General features: G+C 37.3%; 1 protein-coding gene across 1 annotated transcript; it reads left to right on the top strand.

The window, feature by feature from the left end:
* Positions 1–7,904: 7,904 nt before the first annotated feature.
* Positions 7,905–9,208, top strand: LOC127100523 (uncharacterized). Its single transcript, XM_051037741.1, has one exon. It carries the CDS (start codon positions 8,133–8,135, stop codon positions 9,093–9,095), a length of 963 nt encoding a protein of 320 aa, XP_050893698.1. The 5' UTR covers positions 7,905–8,132; the 3' UTR covers positions 9,096–9,208.
* The last annotated feature ends 13,127 nt before the right edge of the window (positions 9,209–22,335 follow it).

Below are 22,335 nucleotides of genomic sequence, written 5' to 3'. Positions count from 1 at the left end.
TTACCAAAAATGCATGCCTAGAATAGTAATAGCAATTACTACACGACTTCAGGATTGAGGAGAAGGTCTAATCACGCTTCCCAATGAATCCGTTGCTAATTCGATTCCCCGACAACGCCAGTTATTCCCCAGAAGAAATTGGCATCAGACATACTGGTCATCTCTTCCACCCCTAGCCAGGCTCTGTTGAGTGTTTCCATCGTCAGACGGCAATCAAGTATCCCCCAGCTGAGAAAGGGTCATCAATACAAATATCTCCAACCAAAAGAATGAGATTTATTTTCCCAGTAGAGTCCCCTGGAAGAACGTTTCAGAAGCATAGTGCATTCATTACATCATTTCACATCACATACTTGCATACAATGTTCACATTTATTTCATTCCGCATCATATACATTACATCGTTTCATAGCATGCATCATACATAGCATGAAGCTAACTTTATTTTTCAGGTCAATTATCCTCCTGACACAGTCAAAACAAAGGTCCATTCAGACGGGCATCTTTATCTATTACATTCAAGATTTAACTATATCCCTCAGATACTGCCTAGCGTACGGTATATTCCGAGGTGCAGTCTAGCCTCAACAAATGACTCCTTCCACTCAGATACGATCTAACGGACGATCCATTATGACCCTCAACCGCTCAAATACAGTCTAATGTACGACCAAGTTAGACCTTCAAGTCCTCAGATTCTGCTCAAATACAGTCTAATGTACGACCAAGTTAGACCTTCAAGTCCTCAGATTCTGCTCAAATACAGTCTAATGTACGACCAAGTTAGACCTTCAAGTCCTCAGATTCTGCTCAAATACAGTCTAATGTACGACCAAGTTAGACATTCAAGTCCTCAGATTCTGCTCAGTGACAGTCTAATGTACGACCAAGTTAGACCTCAGATGCTACCTAGTGACAGGTACATTTCTGAATTGTAGTCTAGTGTACGACTATCCCTTTTATAAGCAGATTCAGCCTAATGGACGGCTCATTCTGCTCAGATACGGTTTAATGTACGACCCAGTTAGACCTTCTGCTACTCAGATGCTACCTAGTGACAGGTACATTTCTGAATTGTAGTCTAGTGTACGACTACCCCTTTTATAAGCAGATTCAGCCTAATGGACGGCTCATTCTGCTCAGATACGGTTTAATGTACGACCCAGTTAGACCTTCATCTGCTCAGATGCTACCTAGTGACAGGTACATTTCTGAATTGTAGTCTAGTGTACGACTACCCCTTTTATAAGCAGATTCAGCCTAATGGACGGCTCATTCTGCTCAGATACGGTTTAATGTACGACCCAGTTAGACCTTCATCTGCTCAGGTGCTACCTAGTGACAGGTACATTTCTGAATTGTAGTCTAGCGTACGACTACCCCCTTTCATCGTCAGATTCAGCCTAATGGACGGCTCATTCTGCTCAGATACGGTTTAATGTACGACCCAGTTAGACCTTCATCTCCTCAGATGCTACCTAGTGTACGGTACATTTCGGAAGTGTAGTCTAGCGTACGACTACCCCCTTTCATCATCAGACACAGCCTAACGGACGACTCATCCTGCAACTCCAATACGGTCTAGCATAAGACCCATTTGGATCTTCAACTCAGATACGATCTAGCATACGATCCGGTCTGATCTTCTATCCCCAGTGAAATCACCCGCTTAATGGAGGTTTCGTTCTGCAACTCAGAGACGATCTAGCGTACGATCCATTCTGATTTTTCATCCTCAGCGAAGTCACCCGCCTAATGAACAAATCACTCTGGTATTCAGATACGGTCTAGCGTATGATCCATGCTGATCCCTTATCCCCAACAGCGTATAACACACTCCGACTCCCCAACGAGGTCGACAGCATAATGGAGGACTCACCATACAGTCTAGCGTATGACCCGGTACGACATCCATGTCTTCAGATATCGTCTAATGTACGACGCACTCTGAAGCTCTCATCATCAAATTCCCTAGATGGCATCTTTAAAGCCCATCTCCATCAAGACTAGCTCCTGATTGACAAGCGCAAATTTTTGGGGGCATTCTAGTGTTCAATAATCTTCCACCTCCAGACCGCGAATGGTGCACATACCATTCTACTCTCTCGGTTCAAGAATATTGAACAGGGGCAGCTGTCATACCCCAAAATTTGCCCATTAATATTACAAGGCATTTTTCAAGACACTCCGACTTATTCTGCAAGGCACTAACCTTAAAGGGACAAAAGCCCAGCTCACAACAGGCCCACTCCAGAAAAGGGCCTAAACTGGCTTGCTCGCTAGGCGAGCAATTCCTTCGCCTAGCGAACCCCTCGTTATGACACTCGCCCCAGCGAAGCAGCAGATCCAGTAAAAGCCCAAAATAGCTTGCTCGCTAGGCGAGCAACTCCTTCGCCTAGCGAAGCTTGCGAATATCAGAATTTCTGGGCTTCATTCTGAGCCCATTAGGTCACAACAAGAGCACTATAAATAGCCAAGCTTCAGAGGACGAAGGGGGAGACAAGGACAGACGGAAACCCTGGCACAGAAACCCTGGAGGCTACCGTAGAGAGTTCCGAATAAAGAAACCCTGAAGGCCGCTCCTCCGCTCCGAAGCTACCGCCGCCCAACTCCAGCCGATACCAAAAGCGATCAGTCTCTTCAACATAGCAGCTTAGTTGCAAGCAGGTTTGCGCATCACTATTGTTTTATGCTTTTAATCGGTAATCGCTATATACATAAAGCATCATGATTGAAGTTTCGAATATGTAATTTGATTTCACATACGAATTTAAATATGCTTGAATATCATGAATGTTTGACCATACTATTCCTGTAATCAAATGCCATAAAAGTTCAGGTTTTCAGAGGTCATGCTGTTGTCAAACTCCAAACCCGTGGCCGCTCGCTAGCACATCGCTAAGCGAGCCTGTAGCGAGCATTCGCTGAGCCTTCGCTAGGCGAAGCAGAGGCGAACGGGACAGTGGCTGCTTTGTTCTGCCTTATGTCTATCTAACCAAGACTTATTATAATTCTGCATCATTTGGCCTAAGATTATGACTGGTGTGTTGTAGTGCAATTTTCAATTATACTTTACTTTGATGCTCTAACCCGTGTGCTGAATTGTGTAAAGGTTTACATATTCCCGAGGAAATGGCCGGCTAGGTATTCCACTTTATGTGTGGGATACCCTTATGGAGATTCATCCTGAATTACTCAATTGATTTTAATGTATTAATTTCATGGTGAAGATCCACCCTAATGGCTTAATTGATCTTAATATACTGATTTTAATATGGACCTAATTACTTAATCGACTACGGCTATCTAATTAATTGTAAAACTTTGTCTTTTAATATGCGATCTTGGACCTCTCTTTTGTTACCCTACGATTACGGTATTATGGTCATGTCCCGCGAATATGGGGATCCACTTAGCAAAGACCCTTCGGTTAAATCATCATAGTCCCTCGAATGTTGCCTTTGTCCCTCGATGACCCTTCGGTGTAGCCTACGGTTAAATGATGATCGTCCCTTCGAATGCTAAGGTATCCTCACAACTGTTGCCTTCAATGACCAATCGATGACCCTACGATGACCCTTTCACATCCAAAGGATAAAAATACTTACTTCTCAATAGTAAGGACAGTTTTACCCTCATAAGGATAGGAAATGCCCGGAAAGACCTCGGATAGGTATAACTCTTAATTGCTTATTCACAATTTAAAACTACTTTTCACACCTTACACCTTTCAAAACCTCCATTAGAAAATCACCACTTGGCATACATTCGCACTAGAATCATTGCCGAGTTATATTTTTCTAAACTATTTTCAAAACTAAACGAGATAACCACTTTGTATACATTCATTCAAGAATCATTACAAAGTTAAATTCTCCTTTCCAAAACATTTCCTACACATTTCCCAACCACTTTTTCAAACTAGAAAAACATAAATGATTGAGCGATTAAGAGCCCATGGATAACCGTGGATACAAAGGGTGCTAACACCTTCCCTTTGTATAATGTACCTCCCGAACCTAAGAATCTAAATTAAGGTCTTTCCTGTTCTTTTCCACCTTTCCTTATTGGATAAAAGAAAAGTCGGTGGCGACTCTTGCTAACCGCGACATTGCGATTAAAACCACATAAAGTCAGTTCACCGTATGACACTCCCGCACAACAATCCGTCCCGCTCAACCCTTCCGATAATGCAACTGGCCCATCCTCCCACCGTCGTCGACGAAGAAGGCCTGCAACCAACGACGACATCATGGATGCTATTGATGGTATGCAGGCACAGAATGTCGAGATGATGCAGATGATGCGTCAAATGCAACAACAACAGGATGCTAGGAATGCCATTACCGACCAGCGGTTTACTGAGTTGTTCAGCAGGTTCGACAACTTAGACTTACGTCCGAGATCACCTGGCCCAAGAACCAGAGGCGGAAGGCAACCTTAGTTGTAGTTTCTTTTTCCTTTCCATATTATATTTCATTTCCTTAAAACATTGGGGACAATGTTTATTTTAAGTATGGGGGGGAAACCATGTTCTTTCTATTTCCATTTTTCAAGTATGTACCTTTCCTTTCATTGTTATTTTAATTATTATAAAAAAAAAATAAAAAAAAAATCTATTATTTTAAGTTAAGTCCCGAGTGTGAACAAACTTCTATTATCTATTCCCTCAAATTCCCATGAGCCACAACAAAAACTCAACACCCAATAAGTATAAAGGTTGCTCATCTTATCGATCTTGAGACGAATTAAGACAAAGACCACTACCGCCAAACACTCTAAACGAACCTCAACATGCTAGATCAGGATAAGTACCTATTATACCAATCCCTTGAACTTTTAGTTTTATAGTAACCCCGAGTAGTTTATACAAGAAGTCAGCACCATCCTAATAGCAAACTACGTGGAGAGCCGATGAATATAAGTGAATGATTCCCAAAGTAACATAAAAAATATAAATATATCAGGAAATGCACTAATTAAGTTAGGTGATCCTTACCAGATCATTTAATCTAAAGGTTGCAGATCATACAAAAGCATAAGATGAAAGATCCATTATGAGTTGGTTCAGCAGGTATCTGGTGCTGAACTTGGTAGGGCGGACTACGGTCCGATCCCCCGCAATTTGCAATGGACTGAATAACGAAGTTATCCGACTTATGTACCAGAACTTCTAGCTAAAAGGGGATCAGAATCACTAACCGGTTACTCCACTATGTGCGCGAAAAGATAAAGGGCTTAATGTGATTTCGCTAGAATGAAAATGGGTGAAATAAGAGTAAAGGAACCAGGATAGCTATCATAGTGTACTTGAACTGATTTGCATAAGGCAGGGTTATCTAGGTTGTGACGGTGGTTGTTGATGTCAAGATTAAACTCAAGTTGCTTCTAAACTAAATCCACTTGCAACCTATTACGAATTGATGTGTGTTTTGAAATTTTATCTGGCTAAAACCTTTAACGAGTTCTATACTGAATTTTGCTTGAGGACAAGCAAAGATCTAAGTATGGGGGAGTTTGATAACATGAAATTATATCATATTTTAGGACTTAATTCAATTAAATTTTATCATTATTTATTTCAGTTCACTTCATTTTATTAGATATTACGCGGTATTTTCTTCCTATTTGTCTCAGGTGGCTTATTTTGAAGCACAAGTAAAAATGGAAGAAAAGGAGGTGCAAAAAGGAGAGAAAATGAACCAAATATCAAAGCTCAGCCCAAAGTACAAGAACACAGGTGTTGTGCCTGTGACGGACGTCACAGAGGCTGTGACGAGCGTCACGCCTTGCACACTCCTGTGACGAACGTCACACATGGTGTGACGAACGTCACACCATTCCCCTACATTTTTGGCGCAAGGAACGCTTCAGAGACGTTGAGGGAGAGTTGAAGCCGATGTCCACGCCTAAGTACTTTGCACGTTGAAGACCTTTGGAAGCGAAAGCAGTTACTCAAGGCACCAATATAAATAGCCATTTTCCAAACCTAAAAGGGTTCCACGCTTTTTCCATATTTTTCCTTTTGCCGTTTTCGCTTTTGCCTTTTTCTCTTCCAGCAACTTAAGCATTATTTTTTACAGCATTGCTTTTACAAGTTTTACACTATTTCCCTTGCAATTTCTATTTCCTTTTTAGCATTTAGTTAATTCTTTTCGCACAATAGTTTCTACACCGGAAACTATTGTGTACCTTTTTATCGGATCTAACCTTACGTTAGAATCCAGTTTTTATTTCCTTCGTTTTAATTTGTTGTTTAATTGAAGAATCCAAGAACAAATCCTACCGGCTTGTGGTGGAGTGTTCAAGACTACTGTTTAACTTATTCAAGACTACTGTTTAACTTATTCAGGTTCTTTAATTATTATTTAATGCTTTGTTTTATTATTTATTTATATTATCTGCCTGGGATGAGTCTGTTTATGCATGATAAGTATTTAAGTTTGTTTAGCATGTCTGGCTAATTCGCTTAGATATCGGTATGTAAAGTAAGCGGAATAAGGAATCAAAATCTAAGTCGATTTCATTAAATTTAAAATTAAAATCACTCTTTTTACGGTCTCAATTTACAGGGTTAATAACAAAGGTTTTTTTTACGAAGGTAAAAGACATAAAGAAGTTAAAATCAATAGAGCGAGAGTTTGAGGTTTTAACTGGACAGTGTAAATTAGACATTAATTCTAGATCAGGGCGAGAGCAAGTTTTAGAGTTAATTAAATTCCGATCTTTTCCAAAAAGTATTTTTAAAGATTGAATGTGAGGACGAGAGTTAAGCATTCGAATTTAATTATATAACCTAAGTCAACAGAGCGAGAGTTTGAGATAAGGGTGTTTAAACGGTCAGTGTTTTCTTGAAAAGAGTTTCTATGGACTGTATTGCTTCCAAAAAATGGTTTTTTGACTTAATTATAAGTGACAGCTACATTAACATAAAATCATGGTTTATTCAACAGAGCGAGAGTTTGAGATAAAACTTTTAATCAATAAAGTCAACTGAAAAGATTTATTTTGAAACCAAGAAACCGACAAAGAATTGATTCCCTAATTACGACGAACTACATACCGATATCCGCTTTATTAATATTTAATTTAGATTCTATTTTTAGTTTTAGCTTTTCCCCCAAACAATCGAACATTATCCACCTTAGCTTTACGAAGTAACCTTAGATAACGGTATATCGATTCATAAGTCCCTGTGGGATCGATATCTTTTAAAACTACGCGATAGAACTGTGCACTTGCAGTTTGTACCCCAAATTCGACTCATAAAGTCGCGATCAGAATTCAAGAAAACACGTCCACGGCAAGAAACAAACTCAACAAAAATCAAGAAATCACACAGGAATAGAGAAAGACATACAATGATAGAGAACGCATTAATAACAATCAAAAGCGACAACATGGAGAGGAAAACCAATCCGACGACTTACGAAAATAGAAAAAGAGAAAAGGCAAACATGACTAAGAAAGAAAAACGAGACAAAAAGAAAATCTAGAGTCAGATCAATAAACTAAATCAACAACACCGACATTCACCAAAGAGAATGAATAATAGAAATCGAAGACACTCACACTCATAAAAAATAAGGGAGGAAGTAAAGATCGAAAGAAAATAAATCCACGTAATTTTTTTTTGATTTTCTTCTTGAAAGAGTCTTTTGACAAAACAATTCAAATACAATGTAGCATTGCTAATACAGTATTAATGCGATCATAATTCGTTTATATTTTTTATATTTATTAAAAAAATTAAGTAAATTGATTTTTTATATAAACAATTACTTCATTTATTTATGAACAAATGATAAAACCAATAACATAAAAAAAAATTATCGTGACGCCCACATAACTTACTAATTAATTAGTTAATTAGTAATTAATAGCAGTCATACAGTAGCTGTTAAAAATAAATAAATCATTGGGAAAGTATCGTCAAGTTTGAACATCTGGAATCTGAATTCCTTGTTCAGGAAAACGTGTCCACATAAAACAAAAAGCAAACTATAAGCAACCAAGCTTCTCCTCCTGATCCATCTTCTTCCACATCTTTCTTCTTTCGATCCAAATCCCTAGATTCAGTTTCAATCTTCAACTCATCCTCTCTCTCTTCAAATCCTCCATTCACAACAACAATGGATCTAGCTCCAGAAGAACTCCAATTTCTCACCATCCATAACATCTTAACCGAATCAATCTCAATCCCTAAAACTTCCCCTAAAACCTTCTACCTCATTACCCTAACCCTAATTTTCCCTCTTTCTTTCGCAATTCTAGCTCATTCCCTTTTCACACATCCCTTAATTTCACATCTTCAATCTCCTTTCACTGATCCCTCTCAAACCTCTCATGATTGGACTCTTCTCCTCGTTTTTCAGTTCTTTTACCTCATTTTCCTCTTCGCTTTCTCTCTCCTCTCCACCGCTGCCGTTGTTTTCACCGTCGCGTCACTCTACACCTCAAAACCGGTGTCTTTTTCGTCCACTATCTCCGCTATTCCCAAAGTCTTCAAGCGATTGTTCGTTACTTTCTTATGGGTTACTCTTCTTATGACTGTTTATAATTCCGTTTTTGTTCTAAGCTTGGTTATTCTTATTATAGCTGCGGATACTGATAATACTTTTTTGCTGTTTTTCTCTATTGTTGTTATTCTCTTGTTGTTTGTTGTTGCTCATGTTTATATTACTGCATTGTGGCATTTGGCTAGTGTTGTTTCTGTTCTTGAGCCTGTTTATGGTTTTGCTGCTATGAGGAAGAGTTATGAGTTGTTGAAGGGTAGGGTTAGGTATGCGGCTGTTTTGGTTTGTGGGTATTTGTTTATTTGTGGGGTTATTGCTGGGGTGTTTAGTGCCGTCGTGGTGCATGGTGGTGATGGTTATGGTGTGTTTTCTAGGATTGTTATTGGTGGGTTCTTGGTGGGTGTTCTTGTTATCGTCAATTTGGTTGGGTTGTTGGTGCAGAGTGTGTTTTACTATGTTTGCAAGAGTTATCATCATCAGGGGATTGATAAGAGTGCTTTGCATGATCATCTTGGTGGCTACCTTGGAGAGTATGTGCCTCTTAAGAGCAGTATCCAAATGGAAAATTTGGATGTATGATTCTGGTTTGATTTGTAAGTTTGTTTTCTCTGTTATATGCTGGTAATGAAATTGTGTACAACGGTTCGAAGAAAAGACTAATGAAAGATTGTATGTTGGTTGCGTTTTCTTTACTTGGTTATGTTTGTATTTCAGTTTTTTCTTCTTTTTAATAAACTATGTGAACCAATCCTTGTTTAGCAGCAGTAGATTACTAGTTTTTCCTTCATTACTGTATTCTTATACTATGGCTGTGTCCATATATTATCATCCAATTGATAGAATAAATGGTGTTTTCTTAAATTGAAACACCAACACATATGGCTTTGTTAGCTTTTTTTCAATCACTTATTAATGATTGAAATTCAAAATTGTGTGTTTATTTGTGGTCATTTCTTCTTATGCATTGAGCTGCATTTGGGTTATCATTGATGTTCTCTCATGGTATCTGTTTCTGGGAATAGTCAGGTTTGAGCTTTCTGTGCTATTGAATGAATTTGAAATATCATTGTTACTTGGCCAAGTTTTTCTCAAAGGAATAGTAGGTTTATATCTAATTATTTCTGCAAATAGTCACCCAAATATAGTTGAAAGCACTGCAAATTGCATAGAATTTGGAGCAGTTTGCGTTGAGCTAATATTAAAGCAAAATTAGATTTAGCACTCTGAAATCTGAACTCCGCGGAATCAGTTACAATGTGGTTTCTTATCATGGGTTGGTTGGTTGGTTTGTCCATTGGGAGCATATTTATGATGGGAGCTATATCCAGACATATGGCTAGATGATGAAATCCCTCCTGTGCTTACTATTATAAGCAACAACAAAAAATTTCAAAATTTTGATCACTACTATAAACAAAAGTTAATTACTTCAGTACTTTAATGTGTTTAAAACATACTCTTCACTATTAGTATAAACATTAATGCGTTCTAGCTTTACTTCTGGTGTAATGGCATAAGGTGCATGGCACCATATTCTTTTGTAAGTTCTTAATTGTTTGATTTCCCATTATGAATGTGTGGGGTTGCCAAAGTTAGAAAAGCACCATTTATGATGAAGTTAATATAAAATACTTATATTATAGTGACATAAGTTTTTAGTGAAAGGTAAAATAACATTTTTCCTGTTATTATAAATTTTTGTTGGTATATATAAATTTAGAGGTAGTTAGTGTATATTTTGAATCTAATTTTTTCCAGTTAATACTATAAACTAGCCTTATTTGAACTAGTATTCAGACGGCCAGGCGGGTATTTTAATTTAAATTATTTATAAAATAAAAAAAAATAATAGCATTTTTATTAATGGACAGATGGGTATTTCAATTTAAATTATTTATAAAATAATAAAAAATAATAGAATGGATATGCAAACACTCTCATATAACAGTTAATATAAATAAAAAAAAGACTGATCTTCATTGTGCTTATTACATTAACAAATGTATTTATAATAATATTTAAATAAGAATTGTAGAAACCATGTCATTATGTTACACTTGCCACTCTGAGCCTGTCTGTCCTCTGTTTTTTCAATGAACATGCGTACGATGTTTTTTTTTTTAATTTTTAATTAAAATAATTGTATTTGAATTGGAAATATATATTTAAATATAATTTTTAATTAGAAGTTAAAGTAAGTTTTTTTTTAAAAGTAACTAATTACTTTCTGTTGTGTATAATATTTAAATATAAAATGGTTGGAGTAATTAATTTTTATTTATGTAATTAACTTTTAAGTAGTTTTGGAGTACAATAGAGGAAAGGAAATAGCTTATATCAAAAAGATATTTTACTTTTATATATTATTATAGATAAATTAAAAAAATGGTAAACTGGTAAGATTTTTAATTAAGTTAGACTTTTTTTTCCAATTTCTATGTTTGATGATGTATTTATTTATTCTAAAGTAAATACATTTTTAACCGACTATCTGTTGACACTTTTTAAGTATATTACAAAGAGAAGAGAGGAACGGGACTATAAGGGATAGTCTCTCATGATCTGAAAAAATAGTGAAATCTTGGCCGGTCGTATACCGTTATCAAAATCAAGGAAAACTTTTCACTACTCCTTCTTAGATGAAAATCACATTGGAGAGAATTCCATTCTCATATTTACCCTTAAATCATACGGGAGATAATTCCTTCTCATACATTACCCTTAAAACAGGAGGAAAAAAAGGCTTATTAAAATCTAAAGTTAAGTAATCCTAATTTTATTTTTAATTAACCCATGCCTCATAGACAAAGGAGCATTATTCCATCAAGTGAATTGAAGAAGAGATAAATCAATATTGACAATTTTGTATGTGTGAGTTATTGGCTAACAATGGGCATGCTATTTAGTCACCTGTTTCTTATATTCTAGGGAACACGATACAAGATTTGCATTCCATAGGAACAAGTAACAAGTCTATTTTGATCTATAATTTGTCTCAATTCCTTTGATGAACTTTCTCAATTGTCAAAATAATACTCAATTTTTGCAAGCGTGATATGAAAGTGTTGTGTGAGAGAAGTCCCACATTAATTAGAAACGGTTGAGGGGGAAAACATTTATATTGGGTCAAACACTTACTCAAAGGTCAAAAACTCATTCAAACAAGTGAAAGAGACACCACTTATTCATCCAAAATATTAAGGTGATAGGTGTATGAATCCTCTAATTTATAAAGTGTTCAACCTCAACTTTTATAAAAAATGTGAGATTTAGAACTCACACTTGTTTCTCAACACAACTGACATTTGTTTCTTAACAATCTCCCTCGAAGTGCAAGTCCATCCATTATGCTCCTCCTCAAATGGAAGTTATTTCATCCACATGCTTGTACCACCGTTGACAGATATCCCTACTCGTCATAGGCACTACAATGGGACACGTTGTCTGACCACCATCATGTCAGGAAGACTTTCGATACAAGGAACTAGTCTCTTACTCGAACCATCGACTCCAATACCATTGTTGGGTCATGAATGGGCTCTAGGGATCATTGCATTGGGTTTTAGGAGCATTCACACAGGTGAGAGAGACACCACATATTAATCCAAAATCTTAAGACACTCAAACTTGCACCTAATATTCTACCTCACAAGTGTGAGTCCCCACATCCTATAACATGACCCAACACATGATCCATCTCCCGCTCTCCCACCAAACCGAATCGCCTAACACATGATCCATCTCCCGCTCTCCCACTAAGCCGAATCACAGCTCTAATACCACTATTGGGGCATCATGCTGGAGAAATATTTGTTAGACAATAATATTGATCTAGAAGGGGGATTGAATATATCATTTTTTGAAATTTAGCGCTTTTTAAAAATGTTTTCAATGGTTGCGGAAGCACCCTAGATTATAATCGTCTAAACGATCCGTTAATAGAAAGATCGGATATGCGTGAAACCGAATGGAATAACTATGATAGAGATAATCAATCGCTATCTAAATCAATCGATTAACCACTACAATCCTCGATATCGTTACCTCTAATAATGCTTTAACATAATAAGAGAACAAATAAAATGTTACTAGATTTGTGTGAGATTAATTTTATCGAACACTTGGTGAGCACTCCACACCAAGTTTAAATTTCACTCAAATTGAATGTGCAAAATTTTACTCAGTTGCAATCAAAGTGATTGCATCAATTTATCGAACAGTTACTATGCACAACAATCAAGCGATATTGATTTTACTATTAATTTCACACAAAATGTAATTAATGCAGAACTTAAAGAGTTAAGAGATAGAGAGAATAAGACCAGATTTATTGAGGCAATTCCTCTATCGTCCTCGCTTAGGGTACGTGCCCCCTCAATTCTAAATCTAGAATTGTGATATTTTTATTAACACGTTGCAAAGTCAATACAAGAGAATAAATGATCACCACCAATCAACCCCTAGTGTTGTTGCAGATCCTATTCGGTTCTCTCCCCTTGATTCGAGTTGAACCAAGTCCTTCAAGCACTTCGAACAAGCCTCCAGTTACAGTTACCTTATTGCAAGAACGCCATGTTCTCCAAAACTTCAGCTCGGCTGATTTCAAACGCAAGTCGCTTGAACCCTAAGCTTTCTTCACAATCCTCCGGTTACCGTTACTTGCTTGACCGAACCCACCGTTCTTCAAACTTTTCACTCGGCTGAATTTGCGAAGCAAAGGTTAGTGCAAAAAAACCCAATTCTTGGAGGACAAAACCCCAATGGTTTTATTCAAGAAAAACCCTCACAAAGCCTCAACCTAAATTAAGATTACACAATCTTATTTGGACGTTATCACAACAACAATGCACAATGCTCAACAAAGATTATTATGTGTGATTATTGAGAAATACAATGAAGAATGAAGATGATGAACACTTTGGTGTATATCTTTCACTTTTCTTGTTAAATGTTGAAGAAGAGACTCTAGAATATTTATATGATGCATGGACCAAATAATAGACATAACAAAATTCTTTTGCAAAATTACACAGCAAAATATTGAGTCCAAGCAGCGACCACTCGACTTGTATGGACCCGAGGCAAAATTATTCAAGTAAAACATGCGATGTGTCGACTCAAACAAGGGATGAGTATACTCAAACAGAGTTTTTTCCAGGGTTGAGTCGACCTATGACTCGACCTGTTCAGACCCGTGGCTACATGGTTCAAATGAAAATAGGCAATGAGTCGATGCAACATGTGGGTGAGTCGACTCATTCAGTTTTCCTAGGATTGAGTTGACCTGTGACTCGACCTGTTCAGACCCGAGAGTTATGCTCCGAGTCATGAGTCGACTCACAGTTCTTAAACTCCCCAAAATGAGTTTTGAGATGTATTTTGACCAATTTAAACCAATCTCTTATGAACCTAGGATATTAACGATGATCAAGTGCATGATTCACATCTATGATATGCTCCTATATGCCTGAACACGTTGAACTAATATTTTGAACATGTTAGAGAATTAATGCATTCTATTATATGATGATACTGTCCAAAGTACACGTTATGGGCGATTAGAAAGGTTTGACATCATTAAAATAAGGACTATGCATATTTGCCCTCACATACTCCCCCTTTTTTATGATGGCAAACCGTAGCACAATCGTGTACTTTGATAGACATCCTCCCCTTGAATTTATGCATGCCTTCAAACATTATGCTATTATCTATTATCCTTCTGCTAAATCAGCTATTGTGTTTGTTTCCATTGCTTCTCCCCCTTTGACAACATCAAAAAGAAACAATGAAACAGCCAACATGAAATAAAGATATTCAAAAGCACTTAGTCAACGAATTTGCAACATATAAACATCAATAATCATGCGCATAATATGAAGTCAATGGAAGAAGTATAGACATAAATATTACACGGAGCAAAAGAAAATAAGTAAATAAGATTGCAATAATTGTTCAATATAAACTTTAAGATAAATAAGTAAGTACAATAACATGCAAGCATAGGGAAATGGAAATGCAATGAATTATTTTCTTCCTCGTCTTCACCATCTTCATCCTCCTCCTCCTCCTCATCGCCATCATCATCATCATCATCATCATCGTCTTCCAAATGCCGAGTATTTGAACCTGGAACTGGTTTACGGGTCTTGTATAGTCGCGCTATACGATCCCAAGTGTAGCCCATCAAACTTAATGTTTTCTGACAAAACTCTTGATTTGTAGTCACTGATTTATATGGAATTCCTTGAACTGAAACTTTATATTTGTTTAGGATACTTTGAATAAATGATGAGTAGCAGAGAGCAGTGCCTCGCCCTGACTCCTTTAGAGCAAAGATCCGACTTGCAACGCAGTGCGGCCAATTTACTTTCAGCTTATGTTTCAGTACATAAACCAGGTGTACTTCGGCCTTGTCCACTATGGAGTAACCTCTTTATTTAGAACGCAGAACATGCATCACGACCCAGTGTAAAATCTTGTCAAGAGGCTTATAAAGACCCGTTGTCACATTGGTGGGGAATAGATTGTTCGTAACGATATTTGCAGCAAACGGTCTCCTCAGCATTGAGTTTAAGGCATTCCTAAACTCATAGTCTAGAGAAAACACAATGTCAGTAATCTTGAGATCACCAGGAGACGATAGTAGAGAGATATCAAACAGGGACTTCCAAACGTCATCATTCACTTCAATAACCTTATTACGAATATTGCATGCAAACTTAAAACCCTCGAATTTTCCATCAACGCCAGTATAAAACAGTTTGACTAAATCCTCATTATAATCAGTGGAAAAGTTTAAGAACAAATCAATTCCTTGAAAATTTACCCGTTCAACAATTTCTGGAATGTGCATGCGTCCAGCCACTAAAGGTGAGTATACGTACTGCTTTACAATTGTTCTGTTTTTGAACTTCGTTTCAAAGGTTTCAGCAAGATTATCTGAGAGTAAGGATAAAGCAGTTACCGGAGTGTGAGAGGAGGATCCTCTTGCAGTTCTTTTTCCAGATGCTCTTGACGCCATTTGGGAGTTATTTGTAAGGAGATTTAAGGGTTTTTGTGTGGAAGAGAGTGATAGAGAGAGGGAGAAGACCAAATGACCAAATGAATTGATTATGCAGAAAAAATCTTGAAAACTGAGTCGACCTAATTAAGACTCAAAGCAGTTTCTGGCATCGAAGAGTCGACGCATAAATCGACCTAGTGGGACCCGAATTTAATGCAGTCTCTGTATTGGGTAGCGAAGAGTCGACACACTTATGTTTGAAATCCCAAAAGAATAGATTGTGAGTAGCGATGAGTCGACGCATGGGTCGACCTGTTGGGACCCGAAGGAAATACAAGGATTGAGTTCTCATTGATGAGTCGACTCATGGGTAGACCAGTTGGGACCCGAGGGAAATATTAGGATTGAGTTCTCAGTGATGAGTCAGCTCATAGGTCGACCTGTTGAGACCCGTGTTAGTTGTTAGAAGACATGAGATTAAAAAATTCTCCTAACGCTGAATGCATGTTAAATATGACACCTAAGCAAGTTCAAGCATAATTCAAGCATAGAAATGGATCACATTTAGTTCAAACCAACAAAATGAATATCAAGAATTACATAGAACAAGTATATACATACATAGTTGATCAATATAGGTCAAATGGATAGGAACGATATTACCTCCAATGGTGATAGACGACGAGTGCCCTCACATAGCCCGCACTTATAAATCAAGGATTAGACAGGCATGATATATATATATATATATATATATATATATATATATATATATATATATATATATATATATATATATATATATATATATATATATATAAACGCGATTCGAGATATCGAGAACACCAAGTTCCCTACGGATGTGGAAGAAAGGCTCTGTCGCAAGTGGTTTTGTGAAAATATCGGCAAGTTGATTTTTGCTATTAACATGCTCGAAGACAACATCACCTTTCTCAACATGATCCCTAAGAAAGTGATGTCGAATTTCAATATGTTTAGTGCGCGAATGTAGTATAGGATTTTTGGTTAAATTGATGGCGCTTGTGTTGTCACAAAAAATGGGAATACGTTCAAGTTGAACATTGAAGACGAGTAATTGTTATTTGAGCCACAAAATTTGAGCGCAACAATTACCCGCAGCAACGTATTCCGCCTGGGCTGTTGACAAAGAAACTGAAACTTGCTTTTTGTTGTGCCAATTCACTAAGGATTTTGAATAAAAATGACAAGTTCCACTGGTGCTTCTCCTATCCGATTTGCAACCGACAGAGTCGGAATCGGAGTAACCAACCAAAGAGCAATCACTTCCCTTAGAGAACCAAACATATCTAAGTATGCGCTTGACGACTTTTAAATGTGATTCTTTGGGACATGATTGATACTTAGCACACATACATACACTAAACATAATGTCTGGTCGAGATGCGGTAAGATAAAGGAGAGATCCGATCATACCTCTACACCTTTTTATATCTACAGTCTTACCATTTTCATCCCGATCCATATTAACAGTAGTAGACATTGGAGTGTCGATTACTTTGGAGTTTGCCATATCGAAGCGCTTAAGTAGCTCATTACAATAATTCGTTTGGCTCACAAAATTTTCTTCTTCAAGTTGCTTGATTTGAAGTCCGAGGAAGTAATTTAGCTTTCTGTCGTACCCTAAAATTTGTCCTCCCCTTTTTATCTTTCAATTCAATATGTGGCTTAAGATTCATCTATTGCTGGGGTGTTTAGTGCGGTTGTGGTGCATGGTGGTGATGGTTATGGTGTGTTTTCTAGGATTGTTATTGGTGGGTTCTTGGTGGGTGTTCTTTGTTATTGTCAATTTGGTTGGGTTGTCGGTGCAGAGTGTGTTTTACTATGTTTGTAAGAGTTATCGTCATCAGGGGATTGATAAGAGTGCTTTGCATGATAGACTACCTTGGAGAGTATGTGCCTCTTAAGAGCAGTATCCAAATGGAAAATTTGGATGTATGATTCTGGTTTGATTTGTAAGTTTGTTTTCTCTGTTATATGTTGGTGATGAAATTGTGTAAAACGGTTCGAAGAAAAGACTAATGAAAGATTGTATGTTGGTTGCATTTTCTTTACTTGGTTATGTTTGTATTTCAGTTTTTCTTCTTTTTAATAAACTATGTGAACCAATCCTTGTTTAGCAGCAGTAGATTACTAGTTTTTCCTTCATTACTGTATTCTTATACTATGGCTGTGTCTATATATTATCATCCAATTGATAGAATAAATGGTGTTTCCTTAAATTGAAACACCAACACATGGCTTTGTTAGTTTTTTTTTTTCACTTATTAATGAATGAAATTCAAAATTGTGTTTATTTGTGGCCATTTCTTCTTATGCATTGTGCTGCATTTGGGTTATCATTGATGTTCTTTCGTGGTATCTGTTTCTGACAATAGTTAGGTTTGAGCTTTCCCAAAGGAATTTGAAAGGAATAGTAGGTTTATATCTAATTATTTCTGTAAATAGTCACCCAAATATAGTTGAAAGCACTGCAAATTGCATAGAATTTGGAGCAGTTTGCTTTGAGCTACTGTAATATTAAAGCAAAATTAGATTTTAGCACTCTGAAATCTGAACTCTGTGGAATCAGTTACAATGTGGTTTCTTATCATGAGTTGGTTGGTTGGTTTGTCCATTGGGAGCATATTTATGATGGGAGCTATATCCAGACATATGGCTAGATGATGAAATCCCCCTTGAGCTTACTATTATAAGCAACAACAAAAAATTTCGAATTTTGATCACTACTATGAATAAAAGTTAATTACTTCAGTACTATTTAATGTGTTTTAAAACATACTCTTCACTATTATATATAAACATTAATGCGCTCTCTTGTTATGATGCATTACTTCTGGTGTAATGGCATAAGGTGCATGGCACCATATTCTTTTGTTAAGTTCTTTAATTGTTTGATTTCCCATTATGAATGTGCGGGGTTGCCAAAGTTAATAGAAAATATTTATATTATAGTGACAGAAGTTTTTAGTGAAAGGTAAAAAAACATTTTTTCTGTTATTATAATTTTTTCTTGGTATATATAAATTTAGAGGTAGTTAGTGTATATTTAAAAAATCGAATGCATTTTTTTATGTTTATTTTTTATTTTAATTTAAATTACTTATATAATAATAAATAATAATAGAATGAAAGAGATATGCAAATGAAATTTAAAAATAAAACTGTCATGGGAATAATTGGAACAAAAATAACCCAGCTTTGTCCACTGCTCTACTGGGATGTTATTTATCCATCTCCCCGCGTCTTCATTAGACAGTCGAATCTCATCACGATAATATTGAAAAGACGGTTGAGTTAAAGCATACCCAGCATTCACCACCTTCTTGCGAAGATTCTTATCTTTTATAGCACGCATGAAGTTTTGTGCAATGTGTCTGATACAATAGACATGTGTAGAAGGAGGATCATGCCATCCGTTGTCATGGTTGTTGTAGGCACTTTCGATGGCAGCATGTCTATCAGAAATCAGACATAGATTGGCTTGTGGAGCGACATGCGTTCTGAGATGTCGAAGAAAGAAACCCCATCCAGCAGCCGTTTCACCTTCAACAAGAGCAAAGGCAATGGGAAATACATTGTTGTTACCGTCTTGTGCAACTGCCATGAGCAACGTACCCTTGTATTTTCCGTATAACCAAGTGCCATCAATTTGCAGGAGAGGTTTGCAGAAAGCGAAACCTTTGATGCACGGGTCAAATGCCCAAAAGAGACGGTGAAATATTCTATTACCTGTAGCACAGGTTCCGTCTGGCATCATTGCTGGCACTGTTTCCAGAATTGCCACAGTTCCTGGGACATAAGTTTTTAGTGCCCATAAAAACCGTGGTAATTCCTTGAATGAGTCCTCCCAGTTGCCGAAAACCTGCTCAACAGCCTTTGTCCTCGCAATCCATGCTTTCTTGTAAGATGGAGTATAATTATATGTTGTTCGGATATGGGATATAATTATACTCACCTTCACAGATGGGTCTTTATTTACCAATGGCAGAATGTCTCGACATATCAAAGCTGTGCTCAGTTTACGGTGATCTTGTTGAACGGTTGTTGCGACGCAACTGTGTGGTGGGTCTATTGAAGCGATCTCCCAAGAGTCATTTTTCTTCTTGTAAGATGCAGCCAAACGAAACTTACAAAGCATGTTACGACATTCGATAACATACCTTCTAGAATCAGTGCGTTTCACCGTAAAGTCAGCAAAGTTGTTCATGTGGTATTTTTTTATTGCCAAGACACATTCCTCTTTGGTACGAAACATGTCTCCAACCTTTAATTCGCCTACTGGTCTCGGATACGGATTATAGAAGACACTGTCGGACATTTCATCGTCGTGAAGATCCATATTTGTCATATGTTGAGGAGGAATATAGGCATGAGTAGGAGGTATTGGTGGTTGTTGAGCCTCATCTTCATCGTCGTTATTCAGGATGTGATCAACCTGTATCTCAGTCTCCTCTTCTTCTTCATCAACAACATCGACCTCTACTTCTGCTTCTGGGTTGAGTTCATCTGACCATTGTGCATCATCTGCAGCATCTCCACCAGCTGGATCCTGATCTGTTAGTTGAGACTGTTGAGACGGTATACATGGTTGTAGAGTAATGTACAACTCGATACAATCCATGCCTGAATGTTCATGACTAAGAAACATGCTTTCAACATCTTCATCGTCTCGTATCTTTAGGGGGAAAAACTTGCATTGACCATTCTCAAAAAATATAGGATTCTGATATGTCATCTTTGACACAATACCTGATGTTATAAAGGATTGTATTCTTTTTTTGAAATGCAAAAAGGTTGCATTTCTCTTCATCGTGACTCTAATGGTATCAGTGTTTCTAAAACAAAAACCATGAAGCTCAGACTCAAAAGTTTCACCGTTGCAGTGAACGTTGATACTGTATAATGATGAAGATGACATTTTGGAGATGAAAACTATTTTGCAAGTGCAGATGAATGTGAGTGAAGATGAAAAGTATTTTGCAGATGATAAGTATTAATGTGAGTGAAGATGAATGTGAGTGAAGATGAAAAGTATTTTGGAGATGAAAAGTATTTTGCAAGTGCAGATGAATGTGATAGTAAGACACTTAAATAGATGGTATCAGTGTCTCACATTGAAGCTAGTCTGAGATACCTTGTCAAGCATGCAAGTAATTTCTGAGATGAGGTGTCTGTCATGCAAGACAGTGTGAGTTGATGTGTCAAGCATGCTAGCTAGTCAAGAGTTGATGTGTCTGTCATGCAAGACAGTGTGAGTTGATGTGTCAAGCATGCTAGCTAGTCAAGAGTTGATGTGTCTGTCATGCAAGACAGAAGTGAGTATTCAGCATGCAGGATACTAGAGAGCCACGTGTCAGAGATGACGTGTCAATCCTGCAAGACAGTGTGAGTTGATGTGTCAACCAGGCAAGGTATCAAGAAGCTAGTCATCAGCATGCAGGAGACAAGACAGACACGTGTCGGACACCTAAGATGGTCAGAGATGATGTGTCAACCAGGCAAGGTATCAAGAAGCTAGTCATCAACATGCAGGAGACAAGACAGACACGTGTCGGACACCTAAGATGGTCAGAGATGATGTGTCAATCATGCAAGCCATCAAGAAGCTAGTCATCAGCATGCAGGAGACAAGACAGACACGTGTCGGACACCTAAGATGGTCAGAGATGATGTGTCAATCATGCAAGCCATCCATAAGTCATTTGTTCAGCATGCAGGAGACAACAATGCCACTTGTCAGACATGCAGAAGGTGGCGCCAATTGGTTTGGCGCCTACCTTTAAGGCTTGTACATGGTCGCCAATTTGAATGGCGCCCCCATGGAGTCAGTCCTCGAAACCAAGCATTCAGAACTAGCCTTGCATGCATGTGCCCTAGGGTGTCGCCAATTTGAATGGCGCCCCCACTTTAATATTGCACATGGTCGCCAAATGAGGTGGAGACACCATACAAACACAATTTTTCATGCACTCCTCCATTTGCCTATAAATTGATCCACTCCTTCAACAATTCTTCCACACCAACATTCTCACTACTTCATCTACATTTCTCACTACTTCTTTTACAATTTCATCTTCAACAAAATCTTCCATTTTCATCTACACCAACTCCCCAACAATATGTCTTTACTCACAATGGGCGAAGCACACAGAGGAACAGTTGCAAACATCGCGACATACGTAAGTTTTTTCTTATACTTCTTTTTTATCTTTCATCTCCACCAACCCCATTTTATTTTTAAATACCGACTTAGTCAAGTGTTACATTATTTCTATTATAGGAGGTCTCAAGGTTTCGAACTCGAGTCCACGAATTTGTCCCAATGGACCCGATGATTCAACCTTATGTTGAACTCGCCGGTTTTGGTCACCTTAGCAAAATTATGTCTTGGTCTATAGATAACAAGTTCATTCTAGCCTTATGCGAAAGATGGAGGCCAGAGACACACACATTTTGGTTTCCAACCGGTGAGTGTACCGTGACGTTAGAAGACGTCTACATGCTTTTAGGACTACGAATTGAAGGCAAAGCTGTTAATGGTAAGACCAACTATGCAAATTCAATTTGCATGGAGCTTTTAAACACTGATTTTTTTATCATTTATTCATGAGTTTGACTCATTCATAAATATAGAGTAAAATAATACTTTAGATGTAGTATAATAAAATTGAAAAAAAAATTATTTCTATTTAAAAATAAAAATGATATTTATTTTAAAATATTTTTTCAACTAAAACAACACTCATTATGAAATGGAGAATTTTTTATTCA

The sequence above is a fragment of the Lathyrus oleraceus genome, chromosome 7, assembly GCF_024323335.1.
Source record: "Lathyrus oleraceus cultivar Zhongwan6 chromosome 7, CAAS_Psat_ZW6_1.0, whole genome shotgun sequence".
NCBI lineage: Eukaryota > Viridiplantae > Streptophyta > Magnoliopsida > Fabales > Fabaceae > Lathyrus > Lathyrus oleraceus.
Note: the sequence above shows the minus strand (reverse complement) of the source record. Positions and strands in the feature narration are given on the sequence as shown.

Bases quoted from the DNA above. Each gene is read 5' to 3' on its own strand.
- LOC127100523 (XM_051037741.1), top strand. From the start codon at position 8,133: ATGGATCTAGCTCCAGAAGAACTCCAATTTCTCACCATCCATAACATC.